General features: G+C 30.1%; 1 protein-coding gene across 3 annotated transcripts; it reads left to right on the top strand.

Annotated features, from left to right (window-relative positions):
• LOC146528961 (leucine-rich repeat-containing protein 40-like) lies at nt 1–14,243 on the top strand. Of its 3 annotated transcripts, XM_085202810.1 has the most exons (12): nt 1–188; nt 1,264–1,359; nt 1,466–1,650; nt 1,730–1,933; nt 2,045–2,168; nt 2,503–2,672; nt 3,050–3,192; nt 3,853–4,038; nt 4,292–4,435; nt 4,716–4,904; nt 5,233–5,424; nt 6,396–14,243. In XM_085202810.1, the coding sequence occupies exons 1-12, from the start codon at nt 128–130 to the stop codon at nt 6,499–6,501; spliced, it is 1,800 nt and encodes a 599-aa protein (XP_085058936.1). In that variant the 5' UTR covers nt 1–127; the 3' UTR covers nt 6,502–14,243. The 3 variants fall into 3 exon arrangements, with proteins under 3 accessions (XP_085058936.1, XP_085058935.1, XP_085058937.1); XM_085202809.1 differs by lacking the exon at nt 1–188 and having other exon boundaries at nt 1,099–1,359; XM_085202811.1 differs by lacking the exon at nt 1–188 and having other exon boundaries at nt 1,222–1,359; nt 1,437–1,650.
• Nucleotides 14,244–16,228: the final 1,985 nt, after the last annotated feature.

The following is a 16,228-nucleotide window of genomic DNA, read 5'->3' as shown; positions in this document are numbered from 1 at the left end:
TATTAAGGACCATTGGTAATCAAGATTATTTCCTATTCGTTTAGTTTTAAAAATAGCTTATCTTAAATTATTAGAAAATTTGCAATAGACATGATATAATTCATGGCATCTTTGTTATATTTAAGTTATGATTAAACAAGCACATTTTTTACAAAATGAAAACGCAGATAACAGAATTATTTCAAGAGGTAAGTAATCTGTTTTAATAATAGATTCCCATTACGACCTGTGCTCAGGCAAATTTATCTTCAAAATATAATCGTTAAGCTAAGAAATAAATGTTACAATTTACAAAATTTACTGAATACTTATTAATTATTTTTACATTTATTGTTACAAAAGAGTTATAAAAAAATACACGACATTTTATACATATTTCTCTCGTATCTAAACCCCCATTTTGATCAGTCAAAGTCACCTAGTATGTATCTACTTATGACTCATGAAATACATGCAATATATTCATCGTTTTTCTTTAATTATTACAGCAAGGGAAATAAGCTGGGGTTGGCTTGTTTAACGAGCGTAGGGTAAAGTCCGATAATGTTCATAAATTTTGGTCATAATTCCTTAGTATATTAAGAATTTTATTTTAGATAAATAAATTATATTTTATAGACGTTATAATAAACTTTAGAATAGGTAAAACATATTTTACAAATAAAAATTGACAGTTTGACCGAAAAAAGACATTGAGATTGTAATTATAGGAATACCCTATTATATAATAATTAAGAATATTTAATGAAATATGAAATATGTAGGTATACAACACAATGTTAAAAATATGCGATAGGGATAACTTTTCTCGATATTTTGCTCGACAGTCCAGACTCGTCACTCGACACCAGTCGTAATATTTTCCATACATTGAATGGTGTTTATTTTCTTTCTAATAAATATCACTATACATTGTAATCTTAAAATATAAGTTGTAAGCAAATGGATATTTGTTTTTGTTAAAAAATCACACATATAATAAATAAATTAATTAATTAATTAAAATAGCGTATCGTTCGATGTCTTGTAGAAAAAATATCGAATGGGGTTTCCTTATCGATATCCAGTAAATATGCTACTCTGTGATGTTTATATTTGCTAATTTTTAAATGAACTTTAGTATTAGACGATAGGCCTTATCTGCAAAGTATAATGTTAATTTAATTATTTATTAATACTTTTATCAAACAATGTCTCGTAAAAGTACTACACCTACTAAATCAAGAATAAAAATATCTAATAAATCAGTTTTTCACCTTCAAGATAAAAAGGCAGACGAAAATGAACTATCCCTTGGTTTGATCAAATCAGCTAAAAGAACAGGACAATTAAGCTTATGTAACAGGGGTCTAGGAACAGGTGAGTAATAAATATACAAGCATTTTTTTTCGCACTTCATTTCATAATTAGTGAAATTGTCTTATTTTTAAATGAAGTAAAAATATTTAATTTATTTCATGATTAGTGCCTGAAAACGTATGGAAAATAAACGAACTGGTTTTGGACGAATCGAAAGATGTGGACTTTTCACGAAGTAATCGCAATAACTGGTGGAATGCTGAACCATTGAAAATGTTGGATCTTAGTTCTAATGTCATTAAAACTATTTCACCAAATATTAAGTTCCTTCAGGAACTAGTGACATTAAAGGTATAAATTTGAATTTTTGAGATTTACTTATGTTAATTATTTGTAAATGAATGTGTTAATATGTTTTAATTATTTGCAGTTACATGATAATGCTTTAAAAGATCTCCCCCCTGAAATTGGTGAAGTAAATTATTTATCTAACCTAAGCTTAGATCATAACAAACTGGAAAAGCTTCCAAAAGAGTTTTATAAATTAATAGAATTGAGATGGCTTAGTATTTCACATAATATGCTCAAGAACATTGAACCTGAGTTTGGTGATTTAGTGATGTTGACATTTTTGGTAAGTTAAATAGTTTATACATAATTCGACATTATTAAAATATTATATTTTATGTTTAAATTAATGATTATTATAATACAGGTATAATATATAGTTATATTTGAAATACAGGATTTGTCGCATAATAAATTGTCAGTACTACCACCTGGAATGGGCTATTTGGTACGCTTAGTAGAGCTCAGTTTATCCCATAATGAATTGGCTGAGTTGCCTCCAGACATTGTTAATTTAAGAGGTAGGTTTATAAAATATGAAATGTTTTAAATAAATTTTTTTTGCTGTAGCTTCATACTGTTTTCCATATAGGTTTATGTATGTTTTCCATATCCAGGGTAGGCAGAGAGAACCTAATATTAATACATTGATTTCCTTGTATACTGCCCAATTTTCAAGATATTATGTTTAATGGCAGAAATTATCGCCATGAATTGTCTTCTTACCAGAAAAAGGAAATGAAGAAAAACACTCCTGATTGAGAATGGCACCCGCAACCTTCAAATTCTTAAGCACTGGCATATTATATTTTTGTTATTAACCTTAATGTAGTAATAATCAATCTTTTTTATTAGACTTAAAAAAGCTAAACATCAACCACAACAATTTAAAGAAACTACCTCCCTTGGGTGAGCTAAGAAAAATGGAAATAATGGATGCCAATCACAATGATATTGGGGAGCTTCCGGATTTCTATGGTTGTACAGCTTTGAAAGAAATATACTTGGCAAATAACTTTATAAAGGTAAGCTATTCTTTTATGGATTGTACTAATATATATTTTTTTAAATGTGTATTTTTTTTTAAGTAGTCGGTTATTGTTGAGTGAGTGAGTAGGTACTTTACCCTGAATAAGGAGACACTTCATTCTCACTTTCTGCTTGAATTCATGACATTGTCATCAAAGACAGAATTTGTATTTGCAAAATGTACATCATACATTCATTGTGTCTTGCTACACCACAAGGGCTTTATTTAAATATTCAATATATTTGCCAGTCAATATATACAAACATACATATTATTAAAGTGTTTGTAAAGAACCATAAATCTGCATTATCTTACTTGATAATATATTATTCCAATTTTTATTATTGTAATCTTTTATATCAATTTTTGTAGGAAATAACAGAAGAGTTTTGTGACCAAATGCAACACTTGAATGTGCTTAACATAAGAGACAATAAATTGGAAATCTTGCCTGAAAACATATCACTATTGCAGAAACTTAAGAGATTTGATTTATCTAATAACAATTTGAATAAGTAAGTATTTGAATTATGAAGCTATTTCTGTTAGATTTTAAAGTTAGTTTTTTAGAGAACATAATATACATATAAATAGCATTCTGTCTTGGCGAATGTAAATTTTTCAGCAATTATCTTTGGGTAGCAGGAATTTGTGAAAATCTCCCTACATAGATAAGTTTTAAAAAGCGTATAAGAATTTCGACATAGCATGATGTGACTTGATGAGAACGTTAAGTTAGAACGCTTGGACAATTACAAAGAGGCGTGGATTCTAATTCAGCTTTATTACATTTTTATAGGTTTTCTTAAAAAGTATTTCGCTTATATTTTTTAAATAGCATTTTACTTGTTTAGAAGATGGGCGGTTTAGGCAAAGGGAACCCAGGAACCTAGTCTAAAGACACTCCATTCCTATTAAGACATCCATTCCTCATTTTCCGCTGAATTCTGAAGCACTGCGTGTTGGAACTCAGTGTTACCATAGCGAGAAAATGAAAATATTTAATTTCCCATAGTGGGAATCGAATCCAGAACCGATCCCAATCCTAATATGTGTATTTGTTATTTCGCGTAAATATGATATCTAAACAAATGATATTATTAAAATTAAAAACGATTCATCAATCACTAACCACATGATATTTTAATAACATATATGCCACTAAAACATCTCAGATTACCAAAGAACCTTGGACTACTGTCTCAATTACAAAGTATAAGTATGGAAGGAAACAAGCTATCGTTTGTACGCCAGGACATAATAAAAGGGGGAACTGATCGCATGATGAAGTACCTGCGTGATCGTATCACCGAGGAAGTTGTTTGCGATGCACGCCTCAATGAAGACAATTGGCCTGATAAGTATGAGTTGTTTTTTTGTTTTTTGTATACCTACACTTGCTTTTTGTATCCTGGATCTAGTTCTATACTAAAATTATGAAGTTGAAGAATTTTTTTGGTCGGATGCCCTAATCTCGGAAACAATTGTATTCAGTGGCGGAATTCAACGCCCCTAGTCGTAATCGAACCTACAACCGTCGCATTTACAGTCACACCCTTGTGCCACCGGACCATGACATCCTCAGTAATTATTTATTTTAATAATAATTTATAGGTACACAATGAAGAAAAGTCAATCTTTAATGGTGCCATCTAAAAATCTGACGACGGTACCAGAGGACGTATTCTCCGCGGCCGCCGAAGCTGAAGTGCATATCGTGGATATATCTAAAAATAAACTGAATGCTGTCCCCAGTGGGTGAGTCAAGTCATATTTTCGTTTGCCTTGTCTTTTCCATAAAAAAAAATTTAAGACATAGGTTCTCAAATTTGAAGTAAATCTAACACAAAATGCAAGGGAAAGTTTCCCAAGGCATAATAGTATAAATTGTTTCTTAGATAAGCATAGACATAGGTTAAGACAAACAAATAAGAAATTGAAAAAACATTGTTTTGGGTTCTATTAAACATAAAAAATTCTCATATCTTCTCTATATAGACAACATTAAATTACTTTAATGTGATCATTTATTTTCCAGAATCCATTTTGTGAAAGAAACTTTGACACAATTAATACTATCGTCTAATTGTATCGAGAATGTTCCATCAGAAATAAATTTGTGCAAGCATTTGCAATTTATAGATCTGGGAAAAAACAGTCTTTTGGATCTGCCCATTGAATTAGGCGATTTGAAGAATTTGAGAGAACTAGTCATATCCAATAATAAGTATGTAATCTTTTTGTAACTTCATGTTTCAGGAGATACGTTTTGTATTTTTTATTTGTAATTTAAGTAATTTATCTCTAAGTGAGATCTCTACTAGAAACCCAAACTCCAATGTAGGAGATATTAAGAGAAACAATTTGGATGCGACCCATAGTGGTGCATGGGCACAACAACCTCGGTCTCTGCCAACTGCTTTATGCAGGATTCAGCGTGAAGCTAAAAACTATATAATATCTCAAAAGAAGGCTCTTTTGAGATGCGACAAGATCGCTTTCCGGCGTCGATATACATATGCGTATATATATAGTTAAAAACACATTATTTTTAGATTTACAAAAATCCCCCGATGTGTATACGAACTGGAGAACCTAGAAATATTGTTGGCAGCGGAGAATCAAATATCGGAAATAAACGTGTCATCAGATGCCCTCGCCAAGCTGAAGAGGCTCGCCGTACTCGACTTGGCCAACAACAGCATAATAACTGTGCCACCGGAACTTGGCAATTTTACACATTTGAGGTAAATACAAGTGCAATACTGTCGACAAGACGTGACCAGGAGATTACAATTAGCAGGAGATGCGAAGATTTTTTATTTTTCATTATTTTCTTGCCAAGTGAACAATGTGTGAATAGGCGGCCACAACTCGTCGACCGTACTGTAGATATAGACTGTAGGTCGAGAGGATAAATCTGTCGGACAGTATAGATGAGCCTTCATGATCATGCTAAGCTGTTTTTGTATATTTCAATTAATTGATTTTCATACAATGGTTGTGGTTTCAATTTCCACGAATATTTTTATTTTTAACCGATTTCAATGAAAGGAGGAGGTTCACAATTCGACTGTATTTTTTTCATGCTCAGAACTTTTCACTGGGTTATTTGAAAGCTGGTGCTTCTCGTGTGGTTTCATTTCAAAATTACGTTGATTACACGTTAACAAAAATCATAACTTTTGCGACATCTTATTTAAAAAAAAAATTCTGTTAAAATTTAGTAATTCCTAGGTGTACAATTGTAAAATCTGTGAAGTTGCATGAAAGGGGGTCTCAAAAGGACAAGCTGTGTAAATTATGGATGAGTAAAATAAGTGAAAACAATATTGGTAGAATGTGTTTATCCATCGGTTTCATCAATTATTTAACTTTTTTTAAAAATATTTGTTGTTTATGCAAAAATAATTGTTGTTGTTATACCAAAGTAGAATTAGTTAACATTAGTTATACAATATTTTTCAGAAGTGTATGCAAAGGAAAACTAGTACTAATACCGTCCTTACCGTCCAAGCACCCAATTTTGAAACATTGCGTGTTAAGTGGCGGGGTTCAATGCAGCGCTTTCTATTTCTTACCAAAGCCAAGAAATTAAAATAAAACTAATTACTCCGACTAGGAACCAAACCCACAGCACATTTACAGTACAGTTGTGCCCTTGCACCACGACTGGTCTCAATCTTTTTTAGGATATAATTATTTATTAACATTTCAGATCACTAGAATTAATGGGCAACTGCTTCCGTCAACCTCGACACGCAATCCTTGAGAAGGGCACGGCGTCCATATTGTCTTACCTCAGGGACAGGATACCTACTTAACGAAAACTCAATAACATTTAGGCCGGATCCACACTATAGTGCCGGTCATGATTCTCTCGACCCGATCTCATTCTGTTAAAATATTTTTATATGAGAAACAATGAGAGCATTCTTACTATCGTTTCTGGTCAAGTTCCGGTCCTATCATGAATATAAGAATATTTCTCATACAAGAATATGTGGTCGGATCGAGAACGAACTGTGATTGATACTATAGTGTGAATTCACCCTTATCCACCGTGATTAAGGCTGACTATATTTTATATATTGCCTAACATTGCAAATATATCACATAAAATTTCTGAACTTTGAAATTTAATTATACGCTTTTTTGCCGCCTTTGCCGTCGTCATGCAGTGTGTGACAGTAAACGCGACGTTGTGGGTTCGATTCTCAATCGGGGGAATAAATTACTTAATATTTTCACTTCTTTGATTTGTTAACGAGACAAAGCGTGGCATTAAGTTCCAACACTCGACATGCAATGAGTGTTTTAAGCTGAATAAAGTTAATGAATCGTTCAGAGAATATGGTCGGCCTTATCCTCACTTACATATCGATAAATAAATATCCTTTTTGCTTTTGAATGTAAAGCTTTTGAAGCTTTTGAATTTAAAGCTTTAAACATTGGCAACTACTCTTTTTATGTTTAAATTAAGTCAGTAAGTAAGTCTATGTCATTATAATAGATTTGATTATTCTAAAGACTACTGAAAAAAAAATATCACAATAAAGTAAACATGTCTGTATTTTTTTCAATTTTTTCTCCGGAATAATCAAATTATATGTTATGATAAATATAATTAGAGTTTCATTTTCAATTAATAAAATTGCCAAACCATTATTATTAGAAAAGGCTCAATTTTACCAATTATGTATGGAAGTTCTTTTCTTTGCTTAAAATATTATTATTCTTAATTTTTTGGCCAAAAAAATACTATACTTGTAAAGCCAAAGGTAAATTCGCCAAATTTTGTTTTATGTACCTGATACCACCGCATATTAAACGAAAAATTACTTTTTTTTACAAAAAAATATTTTTTTTGTTTATTTTATTTATATTTTGTTGATATTTTGTTGTTATTTTTAAATTATTTGTTATTTACTATTTAACCTAAAAATGTAAACATACTATTTTGTATTGGAATGTAAATTAGTTATAAGATTATTTCTAAATTACTAATTGTGTTTATCTGTTGATCTATCTAAGTATATTATTGCCAAATGTTGCGTGCTAGCAAAATGTATTGTAGAAAGCGTTTGTGATTTGGAATATGTTATTCGCGCCGTTCACTCGCAGCTTTGCCCGCTTGAACTACAAATTTTGTCATACAAAATATTTTTAATTGATATAATTTTACAATTTATGAAACGAATTGAAATAAAACAATCACAAAATGTTAATAGAATTTTACCAAAAGATAATAGTGAAAACTACATTTAAACCTATAATGCAATGCATATTTTTATTTATTTATTACAATTATACTTTTATTGTATTTTGCTTATACAGGTTTTTAAAGAATCGTTTCAAGAGTTAAATGCAGCAAAATACCATTATTATTGAACTTGCTAAAACTTTAGCTTTCAGTGTATAAATATAGTCTTAATAAAATTATAATACTATTAAGACATGAAAATAATTCAGATTAGTAAACAAATAATAATGTAGCTATAGCGGGCGAAACTGCGAGCGTGTCAGTATATAATATATTCCAAATATGGCAATTGCATAATTTGCTATTTTTGATAAAATTATCTTGAGATAATGATAAATAATTATACAAAATATTTCTCATATCAAATAACTTGTTGAAATTTAAATATACGCTGTTGATGCTTTATTTATAAACGGCCCAACGAGTTGTGACATGTGTGAAGACAGGCACGAGGTAGATTCACATGTACAGTCGCGAGCATAATATTCAATATGCGGACGATCGGTGTCACGTTGTGTTACATACGAAATTTGTGACTTACTACGCAGTCACAAATTGCGTCGCGCTTGACTGTACTTTTGTTTTTGGTAGAGACTTCTCATCGCGTCCCTTTCGTCCTCATCCTCATCTAAAATACGATGAAATATCATAACACGTTTGGCGGACTATAATATTATATAGTTTTTGCGGTTAATAAAGTTACCAGTTTAAAATTTTAAAGGTATAAATTTGCTATGAAAATTAATGTTAAATGCTCAAGCGACAGTATTAGGCAATCATAATAATTAGAACGTAGAGTACGGAACTGAGAAGTTAATTTATTTTGAATCATGATATAACAAATCTTTTTTTTTTCATATTTAGATAAAGAAAGAAAGAAAATCTATCAATTCGATTTTTTAATTCATATTTATATGTTAGTGGGAAGCCAAATCCCAATTCAAATAGTTTGACCAAAGTGATGTTATATAATGATGTATCATAAAATTAATAACATTAACATATTGTTAAAAGAAATCAATATAATGAATATACTTATGTATTATAATTTATTTTTGATGAACAAAAGGAATAAATACAGATTTTTTTTCAAGTTTTGCCACGAATATGTATGTTATGTTCAACTAATCATGTCAAAAATAAAGTATTATTTTTAAAAAGATTTTTGGCTATATGGATATTATTATTAAATAATTTATAAGTATATTTTAGAGTCTATTTTGGAAAATATTTCATATCCATATACCCTGGGATCCGGCCGTTGAATCCTGCATATACCAGTTTTCTTAATTAAACCTATATTAACGAATAATACATGATTAGTAGAACAGATTACACCTGGGTTGCCTAGAAGAATCCTGCCGCAATCACCTTTAATTACATTTTTTCGTAACTCGTTTTTGGAGAAAATTGCACCAATACGTTTTTTATATGAATCGCACATCATTTGAAAGATAATCCCATAAGGAATTGGAAAATTAAGGGTTGCCAGCTCTCAGTCTGCCGCAAGTCTAGGGTTGCCTGGTTTAAACATGTCACTAAATGTTAATAATTTGCACTCATGTGTTTTTTTAATGAATTATATATCAAATTAAAGCTTATTTTTTTCTGAACACTATAAAACAGGGTTGCCTGGAAAATTCCTGCCGCAAACAGGGGTTGCCAGCGTTTGAAATATTTTATTCTGGTTCCGTTTGACTATGAGAATAGACGATGAAATGCGCAGTCTGCCTTATGTTTTAAAGTAAAATATTATATAATAGAAGGTCAATCTTAAAATCAATGTATATTCTAATTGTTCACCTGTTAAATGATGATTTTAATCATATTAAGTACACGCAGAAAACTATTTAAAGATCATGGGGCAGAAGAAATCATCCTTATTTTTAAAGTAAAATAATGAATCTATAATATTGAGTCTTTGCAAAATCTATTTTCTAAATACTAATATTTATTTATTAATTTAAATTACCATTTTGAAACAATTAAATTATCTAGTTAAATAAATGTTTACAAATATTGATCTACTATAAACTATTAATATATATACATATACATCATGTTCCCTTAATAAAATGAAGGGTGACCATTATTGCGGATATTTTTTTTATTAATTATATTGAAAAATACATTTCAATGAACTCTCTCTCTTCTACTTCTACTTCTACTTGTTTGATTTGACAAGGCTTGCCGCAATTTTTTTTTTCTCACGCAATTTTTAATAATTTGCATAGGAAAGAAATATATATAATAGAATTATAATAAACAAAACTAAGTTAGCAAAATAAATTCGAAGAAAATCCGACAGTAATGCCGACTAATAAACGCTATTTACGGTTTATGACCAAGAGTCGGCAAATATCAATTAGTTGGCTATTTTTTACTATAGATAAACATTTTGCGGCGCGATACAAAGCAAACCAAATGCAATAAAATTATTTTCGAAGATGTATTGTTTCTAAATGCAATGAAAGTGCAGATGGCCAAATGAGTTGTTTTTGAGCATATTACTTAGTTACTTACCTTTCGTTTTGGAGTAAAGACGTTTTTACTTGACAAAAATGAAGATGTGTTTTTTGTGCGGCAGGAGTGAAAATGCGATAGAATTTAACAAGGAATCTCTCCAAAAGTGTAAAATTATGTTATTGTTTCGCCAAAAAATGAATTTTAAATACAGTGACATTTTTTTAAATAGTGACACAATGCACAGTTATCATTTACAGTATTACAAAAAGTTCATTGTTTTAACACAAAAATATAAAGAAGTATTTTTTAATTATTTTCTAATACGTAAGTATACTTTAATATTTAATATTATATAGTTTAATAAAATGTAGACAATTGTGGCCGTGGGAGTTGCCTCAGTTTTGATTATACTAAGTTAGGGACGTTAGTGAGTGATTACGCTTTATTATAATTATAAGAACAATTCTTTCAGACCTAAATACCTTAAAAACTATCAGCATAGTCGGAGAAGTTCTTGCTAGCGACATTTTTTATCTATATTTTTTAATAGTTTTTATTAGTTGAATAGTTTTCATTTACTTTGCAAAAACGTAAATATTCGTACCAAAAAGATGGGCGCCATAGTTCTTTCTACGGATACGGACGGCGTTGTCAAATCAAACAAGCAGAGGGCGAAGAGAGAGAGAGAGAGATTGTTTATTGAAATGTAATTTTCCACATTTTCTTAATTAATAAAAAAAATATCCGCGATAATTGTCACCTCTCATTATATTAAGGAAACATGTTGTAATTAATACCTTATAGTACATCGATATTTGTAAACATTTACTTAATTAGATAATTTAGTTGTTTTAAATAACCCTTTTATTTAACTAAATATTATTATTTATAAAATAAATTTTGCGAAGACTCAATATTATGGATTATTATTTTACTTGAAAAATAAGAATGATTTCATCTTTAAATAGTTTTCTGCGTGTACTTAATATGATTAAAATCATCATTTAACAGTTGAACAATTAGAATAAACATTGATTTTAAGATTGACCTTCTATTATATAATATTTTACTTTAAAACATAAGGCAGACTGCGCATTTCATCGTCTATTCTCATAGTCAAACGGAACCAGAATAAAATATTTCAAACGCTGGCAACCCCTGTTTGCGGCAGGAATTTTCCAGGCAACCCTGTTTTATAGTGTTCAGAAAAAAATAAGCTTTAATTTGATATATAATTCATTAAAAAAACACATGAGTGCAAATTATTAACATTTAGTGACATGTTTAAACCAGGCAACCCTAGACTTGCGGCAGACTGAGAGCTGGCAACCCTTAATTTTCCAATTCCTTATGGGATTATCTTTCAAATGATGTGCGATTCATATAAAAAACGTATTGGTGCAATTTTCTCCAAAAACGAGTTACGAAAAAATGTAATTAAAGGTGATTGCGGCAGGATTCTTCTAGGCAACCCAGGTGTAATCTGTTCTACTAATCATGTATTATTCAATAATATAGGTTTAATTAAGAAAACTCGTATATGCAGGATTCAACGACCGGATCCCAGTCTAATATATAAATTAAAACTGCATGTAAGCTTACATAGTTATATAGTGTTTATTTATAATAAAATGTACTTGTAAAACTTATATTTGCAATGTGTTACGTTTTCTCTGAACTAGTTATTCTGGCCTTTTGATTCTTCTTTTTTTTTACAGTATTTCAATTACCTATTGATTATTTGAATTGTAAGCTTTTCATAAAATACTTTGTGAAAATATATAGAAATTGATTTCTTATATATATATTTTCTAAGTAATATGTATACGTACTGCGCTATTAGCTAGTTTGAGTATTGCTAGATAGAAGTGGTTATTTTTATGCACATATATAGTTTTCAGCTAGCGTACACAGTACCTTAATCAGTTATTTCTTTATATAAACAAATAAATCTAAATATCCATTCAAAGACCAGTTATACCAGTAACGAATATATCATATGTGATTGTTAATTGTGATTTCGGCACAATCAAATTATCAATTGTTAATATTTAATTGTCGATTGCAATTAAAATTTATCCACCTCTGGTATACACTATACTACTTGTAGTGCACTTTCGGATCGGTGGATCGATTTTGATGATATTTTTTTTTTTATTTGAAAGCTGATGTTTGCTTGTGGTCCCATTTTAATGGTCCAACAATGCCATAGATGAAAAAATCATATAATATTAATTAAATTTGACTCGGTAATTAATTTGTTATATACCTTTATGACAATATTATAGAAGTAGCCTAATATGAGTGCAATGCGTTTTTAATATAGCTTTCAATATATTTCAACAATTATATACGATTTTTTTTCATATTACATTGAAGTATTAGTGGTACAATAATAAAGGCGTAATGATGATGAAGATAAACCCTTACTTTTGGGTTTGAATAATTCTAATAAATGATAGAATGTTAATATTATTAATTTCATAATTTGTAGAGATTAATTTAAAATCGAGAATATCTATTTAAAATTGTCGTTTTTTTCTTTATTTATTAATAAAGTCATTTCAGTTCAGGCAATCTGAATATGAATTATATTCGAGTATATTAATAATACTCTATTGCCATCAACTCAAACTGAGTTGTTGTGATTGTCAAGCTTAAACTTTCTTATCACCTTGAAATGAACTCATCATTTCAACTCTTTCTGCTCACTTCGTTTAACATAGTCCTTAATCGGCCCGTTTGTAACATAAGTTCCATATAAATGCTTTTTTTATTTTTAAGGAACTTTTTGCTTATAATTTTAGTATATTTGTCTTATTTTTGATGAAAACTATCGTACATTCCTTTTCAGTAGAGACAAATATCGTCGGCGTCAGTGCAGGACCGTCTAAACGCAAATAAAAAAAATATATAGTTTGTGAAGTGCAAGTATCTCTATCTAGTGGTGTAATGATAAATTATCTTGTCAGCACCCGGGGTCAATACAACAGTAAAATGTTGTAATTTTCTTTAAAAATTTTCATCATGTTTAAGCCAGTTGTTACTGTTTGTTGTAAAAAAGGTATTTTTGCTATTAGAGGGTCCTGTATTGACGCCGACGATATGTATTATATATAAACATAATATATAAAATAAAAATATTGCGCCTCCAGTGTCTATACTATATCCAACATAATTGCAATAATAATTGATCCATTATTTCATAATGAAAAACTTAAAGCTGTATCTATAAAATAATTGTAATTGTTACAAAGACACAATAATTATGTTAATTAATATAATGTATTTTAATTATTAAAAAAGTCATAAATTGAAATATTTTTTTACATTTCAATTTATGATTTTTTTTACAATTATAATAGAAGTTCAGATAAAATATAAATAGATACCTATAAGCATAGCACGGTGTTGAGTTACGCCACCTAACACGCAATGCGAAATTCGGTGGAAAGTGGCCTCTGCCTACTCTGCTATACAACATGAAACTAGATACTTATATAGAAGTTTATAAATAAATACATATTGTTTTAATTTGAAAAATAAATCTTTAAAAATTACTTTCATGGTAATGGTTTGAATATGGTTCGAATAATAATATTTTTTTTAATACAGATTTTTAAATGTATGTATTGTTTGATGATATGAAAATGTTTATTTAACACTTGCCTTAAAAATAGTTAAAGTATTTTGTAATATTAGTGTAGTTATCTGATGCACTGCTTAGCCATTTCGCTCGCACTGAAGCATCATTTTGCCATTGTTAATTTTTCTGTGACATTTTCGTGTGATACCTTTTGAATTGTGATAAACGCACAATAAATGAAATTAAATAAATTGCTTTTTTTATTAAACCTAACTTTTTTCATAAATTAATGTTATTATGTTGTTGTAGGTTCAAAATCCATCTGAAGAAATAAAATTTAATTTATTGACAAGTCTTGTTATTTTTAGGTTTCAACACTTCAAGAGGTGAAAACGGAATTTATCGTATCACTTGTCCGTCTATCAAGATCATTTATCTCGAGATCGCGTGGAGGTATCAAGCTGAAATTAATCAAGTTAGTGGTCCCTTGCAACTTATAAGTCAACACAATCACAAGATACGAGCATTTAAGTATGTAATCAAAGTCGGGCAGGGACCCGTAGACCTACAACTGAAATTTAGCATAAATTGATAACTTTCGATACAAATTAAGAAATAAAATGCGAGAAGTCAACATTTATAGGCATTTCACAGAAACGAATCATTACAAGTTGTAAAATTTATCAACTTTTATAGGTTGTAGGAACTTCCCGTTGACCTATAATTCTTGAAATTGGTACGGAAGCCTCGGTAGGCGAGCGTTATGGGCATGAGGCGTATATAACCCAATAAAAGTATCTTTCTGTTAATCCCCCAATTACATGCCATACTTATGCAATACTTTTTTTCTCTTAAATATTTGTGTTATTATATTCTAGGTATATGGGTACTTGATGAGAAATAAATTTACATAATATATAAATTAGAATACCTATTTTGTAACAAACGACAGCGGATATCCAAATTGAGTAACACAATTAAATTATATTCTAATAACACAAATGAAAAGAACAATTTTAATACAATAAAATGAGTCACATGAAAACATTGCAACTTAATTACAAAGTGTATGTCATAAACTTACGTAACGTTACGTATATTTATAGCTTCATTTAAATATATTTCTGGAATAAAAAAAAAAATAGTCGATTTTTCCATAAATGTGTCATAAAGTACACCTCAAGCCATCGCCGTACCAAGCTTATACATCACCCTTAATAGCGACCATCTGACACTAGCATAGGAGTTAATAGTATGTTTTTTTACACTCCGTTCCCATTAAGACAATACCGTTTCCCACTTCCCGCTGAATTCTTTCTACACTGCGCTTTACGCGCTGCGTAAACGCGACAGATTTTGGGTTCGATTCCTAGTCGAGGAAATGAAATATTTAATATTTCCTCGCTCCGGTAACGAGACAAAGTGCGGCGTTGAGTTTCGCCACTCAACACACAATACCTCCAGAATTCGTCGGTAAATGAGAAATGGAAGTGCCTTAATGAGATCAGAGTATCTTCACATTAGGCCCCCAGGTTCCCTCTGCCTACCCTGCTAATTGCGGGATATAGGTGAACCTGAAAAAAAAAAATGAGAGTGAGAGTGACATAAACTTGATCTAGGCTAATTTTTTGTCCTGCTCGCCCGCGCAAATCTGTGCCCATTATTTCCTTTAACAACATTAGCATAACAATGCGTGTGTACGATAATGGAATTAACATAGATTGCTGTTTTTGTGGTTTGCATAATAGACAGGACGAGATACATGTTACTGAATTCAACAAGGTTTTTATTTTTTACAAAATATTCATTATACAAATTATATAACCTCCTCTCCTCCTACCTCCGACCTCTTCTAGCTCGGACTCCCACAAAACACGGTGACGCTGTAGAGGCTAATAAGGCCCACATCATACTACACAATCGAAAAAAAATATATAAGTATATTAAAACGGTCAAGTCTATTATTCGGTTTGAACGATTTTAATTCTAAAAATCAGAGGCATATTAGTAATAGATAATAGATATATCATTTAATTATATGTTTTCTTAGGTAAAATTCACTAATTTAAGTAAATTTAGTATTATAGTCGCTTGCGCACGCTGCTGTCAGTGTTTTGTTGATATGGTAGTTAGTGAACCCGACACTAAACCGAAGGCTTGTGTTTATAAACCGTAATCTGTAACGCAAGGGTTGTGGATTCGATTCCCACTCGGGGGAATGAGTAAAATGAGGTAT

The sequence above is a fragment of the Heliconius melpomene genome, chromosome 19 (genome assembly GCF_056956725.1).
Source record: "Heliconius melpomene rosina isolate 202511_hmr_F chromosome 19, ASM5695672v1, whole genome shotgun sequence".
NCBI classification, from domain to species: Eukaryota; Metazoa; Arthropoda; class Insecta; order Lepidoptera; family Nymphalidae; genus Heliconius; species Heliconius melpomene.
Note: the sequence above shows the minus strand (reverse complement) of the source record. Positions and strands in the feature narration are given on the sequence as shown.